Source organism: Lucilia sericata, unplaced genomic scaffold, assembly GCF_015586225.1.
Source record: "Lucilia sericata isolate MDLA Ls3-8-SP2 unplaced genomic scaffold, ASM1558622v1 Contig000505F_arrow, whole genome shotgun sequence".
NCBI lineage: Eukaryota > Metazoa > Arthropoda > Insecta > Diptera > Calliphoridae > Lucilia > Lucilia sericata.
Window position 1 is genome coordinate 1 of NW_023994519.1, and position 19,234 is coordinate 19,234.

The 19,234-nt window shown below is 34.4% G+C and overlaps 1 protein-coding gene across 1 annotated transcript; it reads left to right on the forward strand.

The window, feature by feature from the left end:
• Positions 1-14,757: 14,757 nt before the first annotated feature.
• Positions 14,758-18,760, forward strand: LOC119605632 (DNA-directed RNA polymerase I subunit RPA2). The gene is made up of 6 exons (XM_037958853.1): positions 14,758-14,941; positions 15,003-16,044; positions 16,111-16,568; positions 16,625-17,082; positions 17,150-17,557; positions 17,670-18,760. The coding sequence occupies exons 1-6, from the start codon at positions 14,873-14,875 to the stop codon at positions 18,604-18,606; spliced, it is 3,372 nt and encodes a 1,123-aa protein (XP_037814781.1). The 5' UTR covers positions 14,758-14,872; the 3' UTR covers positions 18,607-18,760.
• The last annotated feature ends 474 nt before the right edge of the window (positions 18,761-19,234 follow it).

Here is a 19,234-nt window from a genome sequence, read left to right on the forward strand (position 1 = left end):
AGGTTTTACTTGATCCAGGTGATTTATACTGTGAAAATTGGACATGAGTTATAAACAAGTGATACAAAAAATGGGTCACCGAATTAAAATGAGCTACAACTAAAAACCCAAACATAAAAAATTAAAGAAATTTGAAATGATCAGTATTGAAGGTGTAGTTGCTCGAAAGCAATTCGACTACATAATTTGCAGAACATGTGTGAAAGAGAGCAAACGCTGGAACTGTATATCTGTATAGCGAACCAAAAATCTCCATAAAATATTCCATTGTATTTTATTTTTCATATTTTTTCTACATGTATGAGATATATGTATGTATGTATCTCATATAAAGGTTATTTGAAAATGAAATTTTTTCATTCCAACAAACAAAATATTTCGTGCATAAAGTTTCTAATTTCATTTAAAAGTGTTAATAAATGATGTTACACAACAAAACTCATACGTAAAGATACTAAAGAGAAAAGTACGAAAGCATAGTCGGTTAAGACTGGCTATATGATACTATTTGAGGACCTGAGAACTGATCTAAAACTGAACTAGAACTGAGCTATAACTAGAACTGAACTAAAACTGAACTAGAACTGAACTAGAACTGAACTAGAACTGAACTAGAACTGAACTAGAACTGAACTAGAACTGAACTAGAACTGAACTAGAACTGAACTAGAACTGAACTAGAACTGAACTAGAACTGAACTAGAACTGAACTAGAACTGAACTAGAACTGAACTAGAACTGAACTAGAACTGAACTAGAACTGAACTAGAACTGAACTAGAACTGAACTAGAACTGAACTAGAACTGAACTAGAACTGAACTAGAACTGAACTAGAACTGAACTAGAACTGAACTAGAACTGAACTAGAACTGAACTAGAACTGAACTAGAACTGAACTAGAACTGAACTAGAACTGAACTAGAACTGAACTAGAACTGAACTAGAACTGAACTAGAACTGAACTAGAACTGAACTAGAACTGAACTAGAACTGAACTAGAACTGAACTAGAACTGAACTAGAACTGAACTAGAACTGAACTAGAACTGAACTAGAACTGAACTAGAACTGAACTAGAACTGAACTAGAACTGAACTAGAACTGAACTAGAACTGAACTAGAACTGAACTAGAACTGAACTAGAACTGAACTAGAACTGAACTAGAACTGAACTAGAACTGAACTAGAACTGAACTAGAACTGAACTAGAACTGAACTAGAACTGAACTAGAACTGAACTAGAACTGAACTAGAACTGAACTAGAACTGAACTAGAACTGAACTAGAACTGAACTAGAACTGAACTAGAACTGAACTAGAACTGAACTAGAACTGAACTAGAACTGAACTAGAACTGAACTAGAACTGAACTAGAACTGAACTAGAACTGAACTAGAACTGAACTAGAACTGAACTAGAACTAGAACTGAACTAGAACTGAACTAGAACTGAACTAGAACTGAACTAGAACTGAATTAGAACTGAACTAGAACTGAACTAGAACTGAACTAGAACTGAACTAGAACTGAATTAGAACTGAACTAGAACTGAACTAGAACTGAACTAGAACTGAACTAGAACTGAACTAGAACTGAACTAGAACTGAACTAGAACTGAACTAGAACTGAACTAGAACTGAACTAGAACTGAACTAGAACTGAACTAGAACTGAACTAGAACTGAACTAGAACTGAACTAGAACTGAACTAGAACTGAACTAGAACTGAACTAGAACTGAACTAGAACTGAACTAGAACTGAACTAGAACTGAACTAGAACTGAACTAGAACTGAACTAGAACTGAACTAGAACTGAACTAGAACTGAACTAGAACTGAACTAGAACTGAACTAGAACTGAACTAGAACTGAATTAGAACTGAATTAGAACTGAATTAGAACTGAACTAGAACTGAACTAGAACTGAACTAGAACTGAACTAGAACTGAACTAGAACTGAACTAGAACTGAACTAGAACTGAACTAGAACTGAACTAGAACTGAACTAGAACTGAACTAGAACTGAACTAGAACTGAACTAGAACTGAACTAGAACTGAACTAGAACTGAACTAGAACTGAACTAGAACTGAACTAGAACTGAACTAGAACTGAACTAGAACTGAACTAGAACTGAACTAGAACTGAACTAGAACTGAACTAGAACTGAAAGAACTAGAACTAGAACTGAACTAGAACTGAACTAGAACTGAACTAGAACTGAACTAGAACTGAACTAGAACTGAACTAGAACTGAACTAGAACTGAACTAGAACTGAACTAGAACTGAACTAGAACTGAACTAGAACTGAACTAGAACTGAACTAGAACTGAACTAGAACTGAACTAGAACTGAACTAGAACTGAACTAGAACTGAACTAGAACTGAACTAGAACTGAACTAGAACTGAACTAGAACTGAACTAGAACTGAACTAGAACTGAACTAGAACTGAACTAGAACTGAACTAGAACTGAACTAGAACTGAACTAGAACTGAACTAGAACTGAACTAGAACTGAACTAGAACTGAACTAGAACTGAACTAGAACTGAACTAGAACTGAACTAGAACTGAACTAGAACTGAACTAGAACTGAACTAGAACTGAACTAGAACTGAACTAGAACTGAACTAGAACTGAACTAGAACTGAACTAGAACTGAACTAGAACTGAACTAGAACTGAACTAGAACTGAACTAGAACTGAACTAGAACTGAACTAGAACTGAACTAGAACTGAACTAGAACTGAACTAGAACTGAACTAGAACTGAACTAGAACTGAACTAGAACTGAACTGAACTGAACTGAACTGAACTGAACTAGAACTGAACTAGAACTGAACTAGAACTGAACTAGAACTGAACTAGAACTAGAACTGAACTAGAACTGAACTAGAACTGAACTAGAACTGAACTAGAACTGAACTAGAACTGAACTAGAACTGAACTAGAACTGAACTAGAACTGAACTAGAACTGAACTAGAACTGAACTAGAACTGAAATAGAACTGAACTAGAACTGAACTAGAACTGAACTAGAACTGAACTAGAACTGAACTAGAACTGAACTAGAACTAGAACTGAACTAGAACTAGAACTGAACTAGAACTGAACTAGAACTGAACTAGAACTGAACTAGAACTGAACTAGAACTGAACTAGAACTAGAACTGAACTAGAACTGAACTAGAACTGAACTAGAACTGAACTAGAACTGAACTAGAACTGAACTAGAACTGAACTAGAACTGAACTAGAACTGAACTAGAACTGAACTAGAACTAACTAGAACTGAACTAGAACTAGAACTGAACTAGAACTGAACTAGAACTGAACTAGAACTGAACTAGAACTGAACTAGAACTGAACTAGAACTGAACTAGAACTGAACTAGAACTGAACTAGAACTGAACTAGAACTGAACTAGAACTGAACTAGAACTGAACTAGAACTGAACTAGAACTGAACTAGAACTGAACTAGAACTGAACTAGAACTGAACTAGAACTGAACTAGAACTGAACTAGAACTGAACTGAACTAGAACTGAACTAGAACTGAACTAGAACTGAACTAGAACTGAACTAGAACTGAACTAGAACTGAACTAGAACTGAACTAGAACTGAACTAGAACTGAACTAGAACTGAACTAGAACTGAACTAGAACTGAACTAGAACTGAACTAGAACTGAACTAGAACTGAACTAGAACTGAACTAGAACTGAACTAGAACTGAACTAGAACTGAACTAGAACTGAACTAGAACTGAACTAAACTAGAACTGAACTAGAACTAGAACTGAACTAGAACTGAACTAGAACTGAACTAGAACTGAACTAGAACTGAACTAGAACTAGAACTGAACTAGAACTAGAACTGAACTAGAACTGAACTAGAACTGAACTAGAACTGAACTAGAACTGAACTAGAACTGAACTAGAACTGAACTAGAACTGAACTAGAACTAGAACTGAACTAGAACTAGAACTGAACTAGAACTGAACTAGAACTGAACTAGAACTGAACTAGAACTGAACTAGAACTGAACTAGAACTGAACTAGAACTGAACTAGAACTGAACTGAACTAGAACTGAACTAGAACTGAACTAGAACTGAACTAGAACTGAACTAGAACTGAACTAGAACTGAACTAGAACTGAACTAGAACTGAACTAGAACTGAACTAGAACTGAACTAGAACTGAACTAGAACTGAACTAGAACTGAACTAGAACTGAACTAGAACTGAACTAGAACTGAACTAGAACTGAACTAGAACTGAACTAGAACTGAACTAGAACTGAACTAGAACTAGAACTGAACTAGAACTAGAACTGAACTAGAACTGAACTAGAACTGAACTAGAACTGAACTAGAACTGAACTAGAACTGAACTAGAACTGAACTAGAACTGAACTAGAACTGAACTAGAACTGAACTAGAACTGAACTAGAACTGAACTAGAACTGAACTAGAACTGAACTAGAACTGAACTAGAACTGAACTAGAGACTGAACTAGAACTGAACTAGAACTGAACTAGAACTGAACTAGAACTGAACTAGAACTGAACTAGAACTGAACTAGAACTGAACGTGAAACTGAACTAGAACGAGACTGAACTAGAACTGAACTAGAACTGGAACTAGAACTGAACTAGAACTGAACGAGAACTGAACTAGAACTGAACTAGAACTGAACTAGAACTGAACTAGAACTGAACTAGAACTGAACTAGAACTGAACTAGAACTGAAACTAGAACTGAACTAGAACTGAACTAGAACTGAACTAGAACTGAACTAGACTGAACTAGAACTGAACTAGACACTGAACTAGAACTGAACTAGAACTGAACAGAACTGATCTAGAACTGAACATTGAACTGAACAAGAACTTAACTAGATCTGAACTTTTTCGTAGTGGCTAAGAAATTTGTGAATTACCCACCGATTAGTTCTACTAACTGTATAACTGTACTTCCTTCTTACTGAAGACATTATAAACAATTCTTCAAAACAAAGTTGATAATTTTCTAATTTCAAACCTTTGTTGCCACAAAATTGTTTGTAATATGTAATTCCTGTAAAAAACCATTTACTTTTCCCACAGCATAACAATGCTCCTCCTGTTGCCTTCTATGCAACGCTGCTCCTTACTTATAAAGTTTACTACATATTTAATGATAATTTCATTTTAAGGAACGAACAGAGAAAAACTTTATGTTTCTTTGGCAAACGCAAAATAAATTAAATTAAATAATTTTTTTTTTTTTTTTCGTTTTCTAATATGTATTTGTATGCTTTGCTTTCTTCCCTCTAGTTGGAAATAAAATGCATCAATGTTATCAAAAGTTTTTTTTTGCTTATTTTTATACCCTCCACCACCATCAGTGGTGATAGAGGGTATATATAACTTTGTCATTCCGTGTGTAACACCAAGAAATATTCATCTGAGACCCAACAAAGTATATATATTCTGGGTCCTTATCAAATTCTGAGTCGATTTAGCTATGTCCGTCTGTCCGTCTGTCCGTCTGTCCGTCTGTCCGTCTGTCCGTCTGTCCGTCTGTCCGTCTGTCCGTCTGTCTGTGTAAAACACGCTCACGATAAAACGAAGCAATAGAGCTTAACCAAATTCACCCAAAATGTTCTTCATTTTCCTAAGTTGTTTGGTATTGCAAATGGGCAAAATCGGTTCACACCGGGAAAAGTTATGAATCAAAATTTAAAACAACCTCGGAAAAAAATAAGCATTTTTTACACATTCTGATGTAGTTTTCTCGAAAACTATGCAAGGTAAATCCATGGAAATCACCATACATTCGTTTCTGCATAAGATCTTGATCCCTGCTGAAAATTGCCAGAATCGGTCCACAATTTGATATACCTCCCATACAAAAGTACATATTCCCGGAAAATGGGTTTTTTGTTAATAACTTCCGCCACAATGTCGATATCTTCACAAAATTTTACAAGTTAAAATCTTATGTCAATAGAATTCTTTCAGAGGAAAATTTAATGGATCGGTCCATAATTGGACATAGCTCCCATACAAGGTCCCCTCCCGAAAATCACTTAAACGCGCATAACTTATTACTAAATTAAGATATCCAAATAAAATTTGGTACAAGTATTGTTCATATGCATAGATATATTGCTGTGAAATTTTTTTCCGATCGGTCCATAATTGGTCATAGCTCCCATACAAGGTCCCCTCCCGAAAATCACTTAAACGCGCTTCACTCATAACTAAATTAAGATATCTGTATACAATTTGGTACAAATATTACTCATATGCACAGAAATATTGTTGTGAAATTTTTTTCCGATCGGTCCATAATTGATCATAGCTCCCATACAAGGTCCCCTCCCGAAAATCACTTAAACGCGCATAACTCATTACTAAATTAAGATATCCATATAAATTTGGTATAAGTATTGCCCATATGCATAGAAATATTCCTGTGAAATTTTTTTCCGATCGGTCCATAATTGGTCATAGCTCCCATACAAGGTCCCCTCCCGAAAATCACTTAAACGCGCATAACTCAGTACTTAATTAAGATATCCATATAAAATTTGGTACAAGTATTGCCCATATGCATAGAAATATTACTGTGAAATTTTTTTCCGATCGGTCCATAATTGGTCATAGCTCCCATACAAGGTCCCCTGCCGAAAATCACTTAAACGCGCTTAACTCATAACTAAATTAAGATATCCATATAAAATTTGGTACAAAGATTACTCATATGCACAGAAATATTGTTGTGAAATTTTTTTCCAATCGGTCCATAATTGATCATAGCTCCCATACAAGGTCCCCTCCCGAAAATCACTTAAACGCGCATAACTCATTACTAAATTAAGATATCCTTATAAAATTTGGTATAAGTATTGCCCATATGCATAGAAATGTTACTGTGAAATTTTTTTCCGATCGGTCCATAATTGGTCATAGCTCCCATACAAGGTCCCCTCCCGAAAATCACTTAAACGCGCATAACTCATTACTAAATTAGGATATCAATATAAAATTTGGCACAAGTATTACTCATATGCACAGAAATATTACTGTGAAAACTTTTTCGATCGGTCCATAATTGGTCATAGCTCCCATACAAGGTCCCCTCCCAAAAATCACTTAAACGCGCATAACTCATTACTAAATTAAGATACCCATATGGTACAAATATTACTCATATGCACAGAAATATTACAGATAATTTTTTTTCCGATCGGTCCATAACTGGTCATAGCTCCCATACAAGGTCCCCTCCCGAAAATCACTTAAACGCACATAACTCATTACTAAATTAAGATATCCATATAAAGTTTGGCAGAAATATTGCTCATATACAGAGAAATATTACTGTGAAATTGTTTTCCTATCGATCCATAATTGATCGTAGCTCCCATACAAGGTCCCTTTCAGAAAAACACTTAAAGGCACATAACTCATTACCAAATAATGATATAAATAAATACTATTTTTGTTCATAAATACTATTTTGTAATGCAAAAAGCACTTAATGCTATTTCAAAAATTTTTCACGATCGGTCTATATTTGGTCATATCTCTCATACTAGGTCCTGCCCCTAAAAGCGCTTTAACCGTATTTAACTATTTGCATTATCAATTTGTGTAGAACAATATTATATATATGTATGTATTTTTAAAATCCTTAAATCTTTCACACACATGCATACATGCAAATACGAGATATCGCTAAAGCATATCTTAGGGCGCTATAAAAATTTAAATGAAAATGGCGTTTCTAATGTTCAATAAATCTTGGAATTGTAGTAGATTTAAGCTGTTTAAATCTTGTGATTTTTCTATTTAAGACATGAGAAAACTTATTTCTATAAATATTTTATTAATTAGAAATGTATTAATACAAAAGTTGCTGGTGGAGGGTATTTAAGATTCGGCTCAGCCGAATATAGCACTCTAACTTGTTTTTCTATTCCTTTTAAGTCCTGTTTTAGTTTTATTTCTTTGAATTTTTTATGCCGGGCGCGCATGGTGTTGCCTTTTAACTGACTGACCCCAACGAGTGCTCAAAGGAATTTTTATTGGACACGTTGAATTTTAAATAAACTTTTTAATTAGAAGAAGCTGTTGCAGTATTGGTGGAGCTGGAATAGATACCAAATGATAGAGCAGCAAAAAAATGGAAAAAAGTTTTAGGTGAAAAACGATTTATAACTTTTGCAACATGCAATTCATTGAATTTTTAATTTAAAGACTGCACAACTGTAATCAATTTCTTTTTTACAAAACAAACTATTTTCTCGTTTATTATTTATTTGTACCAAAGTTTAGATAGAAAAATCTTAAATGAGATTTTTAAAAGGATTCTGATTTTTGAACTTAAGTATAGTTTGCAATTAAAAATTGTACGGTTTCGGTAAATTTGAAATGACGGCATAAGCTAAAAAGTTAAATGGATTCATAAAACTTTAAATTCCCCTATAATTTCATTGCTTTCTTTGTCCCCAAAAACAACATGTGCCAAAGAGGTAAATTATTGTAAATTTGCAATAATAAAAAAATGACGACAAAACTAGCAACAGCTACAACAAGGGGTAAATGCAAAACACGTAAGATGCGTTACTTCTAGCACTTTATTTGATTGACTTCTGGAGTTCAATGGGAAAATTCTTAAAAGAAAAATATTTTTTTAACTTATTTAACTCGTTTGACGAAAAGGGTAAAAGAAGGGTACTTTAGTACAAAATAAAGCATGTGTAAGAAAGAAAGTTTAATACAAATCTCAATTTATTTATTCTTTTCAAACAAAAATTTGATTTCCTAAGGAAACAAAATGCAGAAAATAATGTCAGATATTATGGAAGAATGTAGGGCAACTTAAAAATTTATAGAATTTTCGAAATGAATTTAATAAAATTATAAATTTGATTTTATTTAAAAGGAAGTGCATTGTTGAAACAATTATAAAACTTTTCCAATTTCTTACCACGTTCTCACGATGGTGAAGGTATAACTAGAACTAGAACAGAACTAGAACAGAACTAGAACAGAACTAGAACAGAACTAGAACAGAACTAGAACAGAACTAGAACAGAACTAGAACACGAACTAGAACAAGAACTATAACAGAACTAGAACAGACTAGAACAGAACTAGAACAGAACTAGAACAGAACTAGAACAGAACTAGAACTAGAACATAACTAGAACGAACTAGAACAGAACTAAACAGAACTAGACAGAACTAGAACAGAACTAGAACAGAACTAGAACAGAACTAGAACAGAACTAGAACAGAACTAGAACATACTAGAACAGAACTAGAACAGAACTAGAACAGAACTAGAACAGAACTAGAACAGAACTAGAACAGAACTAACAGAACTAGAACAGAACTGAGAACAGAACTAGAACAGAACTAGAACAGAACTAGAACAGACTAGAACAGAACTAGAACAGAACTAGAACAGAACTATAACTAGAACTAGAACAGAACTAGAACAGAACTAGAACAGAACTAGAACAGAACTAGAACAGAACTAGACAGAACTAGAACAGAACTAGAACAGAACTAGAACAAACTAGAACAAACTAGAACAGAACTAGAACAAACTAGAACAGAACTAGAACAGAACTAGAACAGACTAGAACAGAACTAGAACAGAACTAGAAACAGAACTAGAACAACTAGAACAGAACTAGAACAGAACTAGAACAGAACTAGAACAGAACTAGAACAGAACTAGAACAGAACTAGAACAGAACTAGAACAGAACTAGAACAGAACTAGAACAGAACTAGAACAGAACTAGAACAGAACTAGAACAGAACTAGAACAGAACTAGAACAGAACTAGAACAGAACTAGAACAGAACTAGAACAGAACTAGACAGACAGAAACTAGAACTAGAACAGAACTAGAACAGAACTAGAACAGAACTAGAACAGAACTAGAACAGAACTAGAACAGAACTAGAACAGAACTAGAACAGAACTAGAACAGAACTAGAACAGAACTAGAACAGAACTAGAACAGAACTAGAACAGAACTAGAACAGAACTAGAACAGAACTAGAACAGAACTAGAACAGAACTAGAACAGAACTAGAACAGAACTAGAACAGAACTAGAACAGAACTAGAACAGAACTAGAACAGAACTAGAACAGAACTAGAACAGAACTAGAACAGAACTAGAACAGAACTAGAACAGAACTAGAACAGAACTAGAACAGAACTAGAACAGAACTAGAAAGAACTAGAACAGAACTAGAACAGAACTAGAACAGACTAGAACAGAACTAGAACAGAACTAGAACAGAACTAGAACAGAACTAGAACAGAACTAGAACTAACAGAACTAGAACAGAACTAGAACAGAACTAGAACAGAACTAGAACAGAACTAGAACAGAACTAGAACAGAACTAGAACAGAACTAGAACAGAACTAGAACAGAACTAGAACAGAACTAGAACAGAACTAGAACAGAACTAGAACAGAACTAGAACAGAACTAGAACAGAACTAGAACAGAACTAGAACAGAACTAGAACAGAACTAGAACAGAACTAGAACAGAACTAGAACTAGAACAGAACTAGAACAGAACTAGAACAGAACTAGAACAGAACTAGAACAGAACTAGAACAGAACTAGAACAGAACTAGAACAGAACTAGAACAGAACTAGAACAGAACTAGAACAGAACTAGAAACTAGAACAGAACTAGAAACAGAACTAGAACAGAACTAGAACAGAACTAGAACAGAACTAGAACAGAACTAGAACAGAACTAGACAGAACTAGAACAGAACTAGACAGAACTAGAACAGAACTAGAACAGAACTAGAACAGAACTAGAACAGACTAGAACAGAACTAGAACAGAAAGAACAAACTAGAACAGAACTAGAACAGAACTAGAACGAACTAGAACAGACCTAGAACGAAACTAGAACAGAACTAGAACAGAACGAGAACAGAACTAGAACAGAACTAGAACAGAACTAGAACAGAACTAGACAGAACTAGAACAGAACTAGAACAGACCATGAACAGAACTAGAACAGAACTAGAACAGAACTAGAACAGAACTAGAACAGAACTAGAACAGAACTAGAACAGAACTAGAACAGAACTAGAACAGAACTAGAACAGAACTAGAACAACTAGAACTAGAACAGAACTAGAACAGAACTAGAACAGAACTAGAACAGAACTAGAACAGAACTAGAACAGAACTAGAACAGAACTAGAACAGAACTAGAAAAAAAAACAGAACTAGAACAGAACTAGAACAGAACTAGAACAGAACTAGAACAGAACTAGAACAGAACTAGAACAGAACTAGAACAGAACTAGAACAGAACTAGAACAGAACTAGAACAGAACTAGAACAGAACTAGAACAGAACTAGAACAGAACTAGAACAGAACTAGAACAGAACTAGAACAGAACTAGAACAGAACTAGAACAGAACTAGAACAGAACTAGAACAGAACTAGAACAGAACTAGAACAAACTAGAACAGAACTAGAACTAGAACAGAACTAGAACAGAACTATAACAGAACTAGAACAGAACTAGAACAGAACTAGAACAAACTAGAACAGAACTAGAACAGAACTAGAACAGAACTAGAACAGAACTAGAACAGAACTAGAACGAACTGGAACAGAACTAAAACAGAACTAGAACAGAACTATAACACAACTAGAACTGAACAACTAGAAAGTTGTTCATTAAAATGTTTGTTTATAGAAAATTTAATATAAAAAATATTTCGTTATGGAAAATTATTGATAGAGATTTTTAATTATGGAAAATATGCGATAACATATTGATAGAGTTCCTTTATGTAAGTATAGCTATAAAAATTATTGATAAAATTGTTTTACCATTTACCTTTGTAAAAAATTTTAAATTGATAACACTTAACACATACATAATTTTTTTTTATTTAAACAGTTCCCGAAAAGTTTGCCGTTTTATTTTGTACTATTTCACTAAATGACAACTCCCCGTTAGCTTTTTGCTTGCTCTGCCTTTACCGGTGAATTAGATTATCTTCCTTTTTAATATGGTTGCAAAAAAAACTTTAACCAACAACAACAGATTAACAATTGACATCTTTATATTTAAACATTTTGCTCTTGCACTCTTCCACCCAATAATCACATATACCAATGCGCAAAGGGCTTTTGAATAGACATAAAGAAAAACAACAACAACAGCTGACAACCACTAAATACAAAAACAATTCGAATGCGTATATACTAGGGATGCCAAACGGGACTGGCTTTTACAAATCCCGGGATTCGGGATTTTGAAAATTGCAATCCCGGGATCCCGGGATATTTCGGGATCCCGGGATTTTTCGGGATCCCGGGATTTTTCGGTATTTCGGGATTTTACGGGATTTCGGGATTACATGAATTTAATTATTTTATATATGAAAATCTTTAAATCATCATATTTGTAAAGAAAATTGTTTAATTTTGTGGAAATTTAACAGACAGAAGATATATTTAAATTAAAACAATCCAATTAATTCCAATTTTTAAATAAAAACTTTCAGAATTGCATAATTTCTGAAACTTTTTAAATACATACTTACTTCCTAAATGTGGCCTCCGGTAGGTTAGTGGTTAGTGTTCTAGTCTGGTAGACCGGAGGTGGTGGGTTCGATTCCCACCTGAGGCACTGGTTAAGGAGCGCACAACAGGCCCGATAGAGGCCTAGGTGTATTTCTTCGGATTTGATGTATATACATCCTCCTTTCAAACTAACTAACTAACTACTTCCTAAATAAAAATAAATATCAAGTTCCGAAATTAGACATAAGCACTTTTTAAAACCTCATACTGTTCCATGTGAACTAATAATTATAACAGATACCAATTCAATTATTCGAACATCAATTTAGAACCTATTCTTTGAAAAATATTTGGAATTTTACTCAAAATACATATTAGTTTTGGAACATATTATTATATTCGTAGTATTAATTTAAAATTTAAGGTGCATTCAGAACAAGGTAATTTACCTTTACCGGTATCATTCAGATTTGTAGAAAGTTAGAAATGTAAAATCCTCTAGTATTGAAAAATAAAGTTTGTATTCGACTGTGCCGAAATTAAATACCCACCATCAAAATATTGTAATGTATTGATATTAATATCAGCATCAATGTGATTTTCAGAGGAGGTCCAATTAGGTTTTTTTGTGTCAATTTTGGTCCAAATTTGCAGCCCAAATAGAATGAGTCTTCTAACTCGTGTTTTCAGCTTACAGACACAGAATGTGTATACTTTTTGGGTCGGTCTACGACCAACATTGCAATGTGCTAACAAGTAAAAAGTTATAGTTGGGCGAAGCCTACCATATAATACCCTACACCAGTTATAAAAATAAAATGTGATTTATTGTTCATAATAAAGCATCTAAGTTGAATTGTACCTTGCCTCAGATATAATTTAGCTATTTTTTGTTGAATAAAATTGTGTACATTTAAGTCATATTTCGAAGGGGGCTTTGCATAGGGGCTAGGGTCAAATGAGGCCGCATCATCAAAAAATACATCAGGGTCATGAAGGCTAGTATAGAACTTGGTTTTGCAGCTTTTTGTCGAGTTACGAGTATATTGAACATAATTATGAACTTAAAAACCCTATTTGGGGGGTTCAGTTGTATGGGGGCTAGGTCAAATATTGGACCGATGTTATCCATTTTCAATAGGATCCGTCTCTAGTACAATAGAAGATCATGCAAAATTTCATTGAATTATCTTCAAAATTGCTGTAGTTTGATTACAAGGTTTACACGGACGGACGGACAGACGGACGGACATAGCTAAATCGACTCAGAAAATGATTCTGAGCCGATTGGTATACTTTAAGGTATAGGACCAATATTATTGTGTGTAACAAACATCAGCACAAACCCAATATACCCTCCCCACTAAAGTGGTGTAAGGTATAAAAACGAAGTGAATAAATAAATGTATATGTGGTATGTGTATGGACTCATACCACTTTAAAAATAAAAGGTTCAAATATGTATAAAATTAGCTCTGCGGAATTTTGTTTTGCATGAGTCAAAAATAAAATAAGATCGTAATTTTCAAATTAATGAAAATTATGGCTCAAAAAAAGAAAATAAAAACAGTTTTTTGAAACAAATCCTAATCCCGAAAAAATCCCGGGATTTCGGGATTGGCATCCCTAGTATATACATTTTTCTTGATGATTTTTTTCTTTTGCCGATTTATTTTAATGAAATACTTATTTTTTATGTTTTTTTTATGGATATTTTATTAAATTACATTAAAACACTTGATATTTTATAATTTTTTATAAAAATTCAAACACTTTCACTAAATTTAATTTTTTATTTCGAAACGAATGACGGATTAGAACGTATCATTTTAATAGCGGCTGAGTGTGAACTGAAATTGTTTAAGGAAATATTTATTACTAAACGAAATGTGAGACCGCTGGGAAATTATTAACTAAAGGTATTTTATAAATTAGGATGTTAAGTTATTGGAAAGATGTGCCAAATAGAAGATAGGTAGATAGTTAGTTAGTAAGTTATGTGTTCAATTTACTTTTTTCCCAACTATAATTTCAAAGTTAACGGCTTTTCGCAACGACCTCTCAACTAAAGACAATTTCACCACTCTCTAAAATTTGCTTGCACCTCCACTTTAACAGCTGTTGACACAGCTCGCTGATACAAACACGTGCAGTTGAAAACGAACAAAAGAGAAAGAATAAAAACATTTTTTTGTTAATTTTCTTCGGTCCAAGTGGGATTTTTATACAATTGAGCAAATTTTTAATTCTTTTTAGAAAAATATTAACAAAAAACTATTAATAAAAATGAAATTATATCCTGAATTAACAAATTCTCGTCCAATATTTAAAGTTATACCGGAAGAGTTAAATGAAGTGAGTTAAAAGTGTTCGAAAATAAACTCCAAACTATTTTGTGATTTTTATTTGTTTTTAGCATTTGCATGCTTTGGGTGCTCCACATTTGGATTCTTTCAATGAATTAATCGACTACGGCTTGGATAATGTGGCCAAACATATGGTACCCTGCCTTTTCAAGACACCGGCGGGTGAAAAAATTGAGTTGTATGTGGAAGATATACAAATTGCCAAACCCCAAGTGCCCATGACAGTGGTAGATGTTAAGGAACGTTATATTTATCCCACAGAAGCCAGGCAATTGCATAAATCGTATACGGGGATGTGTTCGATGAAGGTTGGCTGGCGTGTCGATGGCATAGAAAAGGGTGCCATAGATGTGGATATGGGCGAAATACCTATTATGCTGAAATCTAAAGTTTGCAATCTGGGTAATAAATCACCCGAGGAAATGGTTAAACATGGGGAACATGATTCCGAATGGGGTGGTATTTTCGTTGTCAAGGGTAATGAGAAAATCATACGTATGTTGCTGATGAGTCGTCGTAATTATCCAATTGCGATTAAGAGAAGCTCTTGGAAAGATCGTGGTGCTAATTTTAGTGAATTGGGCATAATGATAAGATCGGTGCGGGAGGATGAAACTTCATTTAATAATGTTTTGCATTATCTAAACAATGGCACCTGCAAGTTTATGTTTTCAAATATGAAATTTATGGCCTATGTGCCGGTATGTTTGATTATAAAATGCTTAACCGATGCTACCGATGAAGATATCTACAATAGTTTAATACGCGGCTACGAAAATGATCAATACTATGTGAGTTGTGTTCAACAAATGCTGCGTGATGTTCATTCTGAGGGTTTACACACCTCGGGCCAATGTAGAGAATATTTGGGTCAAGTATTCCGTTCCAGATTTCGTGAATTACCCGAATGGACCACAGATACTGAAGTCACAAATTATATAATGCAGCAGAGGGTATTAGTACATTTAGAAACAAATAAGGAAAAATTTGATTTGTTGGTATTCATGATACAGAAGTTGTATCAATGTGTACAGGGTAATGCTAAAATTGAAAATGTTGATTCGGTTATGATGCAGGAAGTCTTGACACCGGGTGAGTTCTTAAGTTTTTAATAAGTCAAAGACACTTTTTAACTATTTACTTGTCCCTCTTTTTCAGGTCATTTATATCAAAAATTCCTAGCAGATCGCATAGATGTTTGGTTGCAAATCGCTAAAAGGATGGTTCTCAAGAAACTTAACACCCCAGATGCCTTAATAAGCTCCAGCATTTTGACCACTATTTTACGTAGCATGGGCGGTATAAGTCGTGCTATGGAATCATTTTTAGCTACAGGAAATGCCCCATCACGCAGTGGTCTTGGTCTTATGCAAAGCAGTGGTCTAGTTGTAATGGCTGAAAATATTAATCGTATGCGTTATATGTCACATTTTCGTGCAGTCCATAGAGGTTCCTTCTTTACCACCATGAGAACTACAGAAGCTCGACAATTGCTGCCTGATGCCTGGGGTTTCATTTGCCCAGTACATACACCTGATGGTACACCCTGTGGACTGTTGAATCATTTAACGGTTACCTGTAGAATTTCTACGATGCCAGATAAAAGATTGGTGGAGGTTAGTTTTAAAACTAAAATATCTATATATTTTTCTAAAGTCATTATTTTTTCCAGAACATACCCAAAACTTTAGTTGACATGGGCATGATACCTGTAGATTCGGATTTGAAAGATCCTGCTAGCAAACTGTTTGTGGTGTTTTTGGAAGGCAAACTTTTGGGTCATATCCGACAAGCTGATGCCACTAAAATTGTTGACAATTTAAGATTATTAAAAATACAGGGTAAATTACCCGAAATGATGGAAATTGGTTATATACCCTACAAAAAGAAGGGACAATTTCCCGGACTTTTCCTCTTTGTGGGTCCTGCCCGTCTAATGCGTCCTGTTAGAAATTTAGCCTTAAATAAAATTGAGTTTATAGGCTCTTTGGAACAGGTTTATATGGAAATTGCTGTTGACTTAAAAGAAATGTATCCAGGTTTTACCACACATATGGAATTATCGAAAACCGATTTTATGAGTAATTTGGCCAATTTGATTCCTATGCCAGATTATAATCAATCGCCACGGTTAGTATAGCAATACAAAATCTCAGATTTCTTCTGTATTACTAATATTTAATACACATTTTTCCAGTAACATGTACCAGTGTCAGATGGGTAAACAAACTATGGGTACCCCCTGCTTGAATTGGCCCAAACAGGCCGCCAATAAGTTATATCGTTTACAAACCCCTGCGGCTCCTTTGTTTAGACCCGTACATCATGATAACATAGGTTTGGATGACTTTGCCATGGGTACAAATGCCATTGTTGCAGTTATTTCCTATACTGGTTATGACATGGAAGATGCCATGATCATTAATAAATCTGCTCATGAACGTGGTTTTGCTTATGGTTCGATTTATAAATCGAAATTTTTAGAATTACGTGGCAATAGTTATTTTGCACGTAGTCCTCATATGCCTGAAGTGGCGAAATATTTAGATAATGATGGTTTACCTCAGGCCGGTACTCAATTGACACATGGCTGTCCTTTCTACAGGTGAGTTTTTATTCGAAAAATTTCAAAATATTTCATATTTTATTGGACTTTCATTCAATATTTTACAATATTTAACACGCACAAAATGAACTTTGACCTTTTAAAATTTTAGCTACTACGATACTGAAGAATCCACTTATAAACTCGTTAAAATGGACGAAAAAGAAGATTGCATTGTTGATAGTGTAAGATATTGTGGTAGTTATAAATCGACTGCTCCACGCATGGTCTGTGTTACACTACGTATACCACGTCCACCAACTATTGGTGATAAGTTCGCCTCACGTGCTGGACAAAAAGGTATTTGCTCGCAAAAATATCCCGCTGAAGATTTACCCTTCTCCGAAACTGGTCTTATACCCGATATTGTATTCAATCCTCACGGTTTCCCCTCTCGTATGACAATTGCTATGATGATCGAAACCATGGCCGGCAAAAGTGCCGCCTTACATGGCCTCGTACATGATGCCACGCCCTTCCGTTTCTCTGAAAAACATACCGCTATCGATTATTTCGGTAAATTGTTGGAAGCTGGTGGTTACAATTATTATGGCACTGAACGTCTGTACTCTGGTGTCGATGGTCGTGAAATGACAGCTGATATTTTCTTTGGTGTTGTCCATTATCAACGTCTACGTCACATGGTGTTCGATAAGTGGCAGGTACGTTCTACCGGTCCAGTAGATGCTGTTACCCAACAACCCATCAAAGGTCGTAAACGTGGTGGTGGTGTACGTTTTGGTGAAATGGAACGTGATGCTTTGATATCGCATGGTGCTTCTTTCCTTCTACAAGATCGTCTCTTCCATAATTCGGATAAAACCCATTCACTGGTGTGTAATAAATGTGGCAGTATATTGGCTCCCATGAAGAAAATAGTTAAACGTTCACAAAATACCGGTAAACTACAATCCGTTCCAGATACTTGTCGCCTGTGCGGAGATGGTGCTGGCGTCGGCTACATAGAGATTCCTTACTCTTTCAAATATTTAGTTACCGAATTGAGTTCCGTAAATATTAATGCTAGATTTAAATTGATGGAAATTTAAAACTTGAATTACTTTAGTTTGTTAAAAATCTAGTTGTTAAATTTAAAATTGTATAAAGTTTATAAGTAAAATGTATAAACTCAAATGAAAATTGATTTTAAATAAAAAAGTTATATGCCCCTTTTTATAACAAAAAACAAATTAATTGTTTTCGAACAAAAATCTTTCCTTTTTTTGAAGAAATTGGGTGTTAACAACATAGGCAACGACATTTTGAGAGAATAAGTGAACTGAAGTTGAACTGAACTAGAAATAAACTAGAACTGATCTCAAACTGAACAAGAATAGAACTAGATCTGACGTAGAACTGAACTGGAAATGAAGTAGAACTGTACTAGTGATCTAGAATTAAACTAAAACTGAACTAGAACTGAACTGAAATTGAACTAGAACAGAACTTGAACAAAACTAGAAGTGAACTAAAACTGAAGTAGAATAGAACTAGAATTAAAACTGAACTTGAACTAGAACAAAGCTAGAACTGAACAAATAATGAACTATAACAGAACTAAAACTGAACTAGAACTGAACTTGAACTAGAACTGAACTAAAACTAGAACTGAACTAAAACTGGAACTGAACTAGAACTAGAATTGAACTAGAACTGAACTAGAATTGAACTAAAACT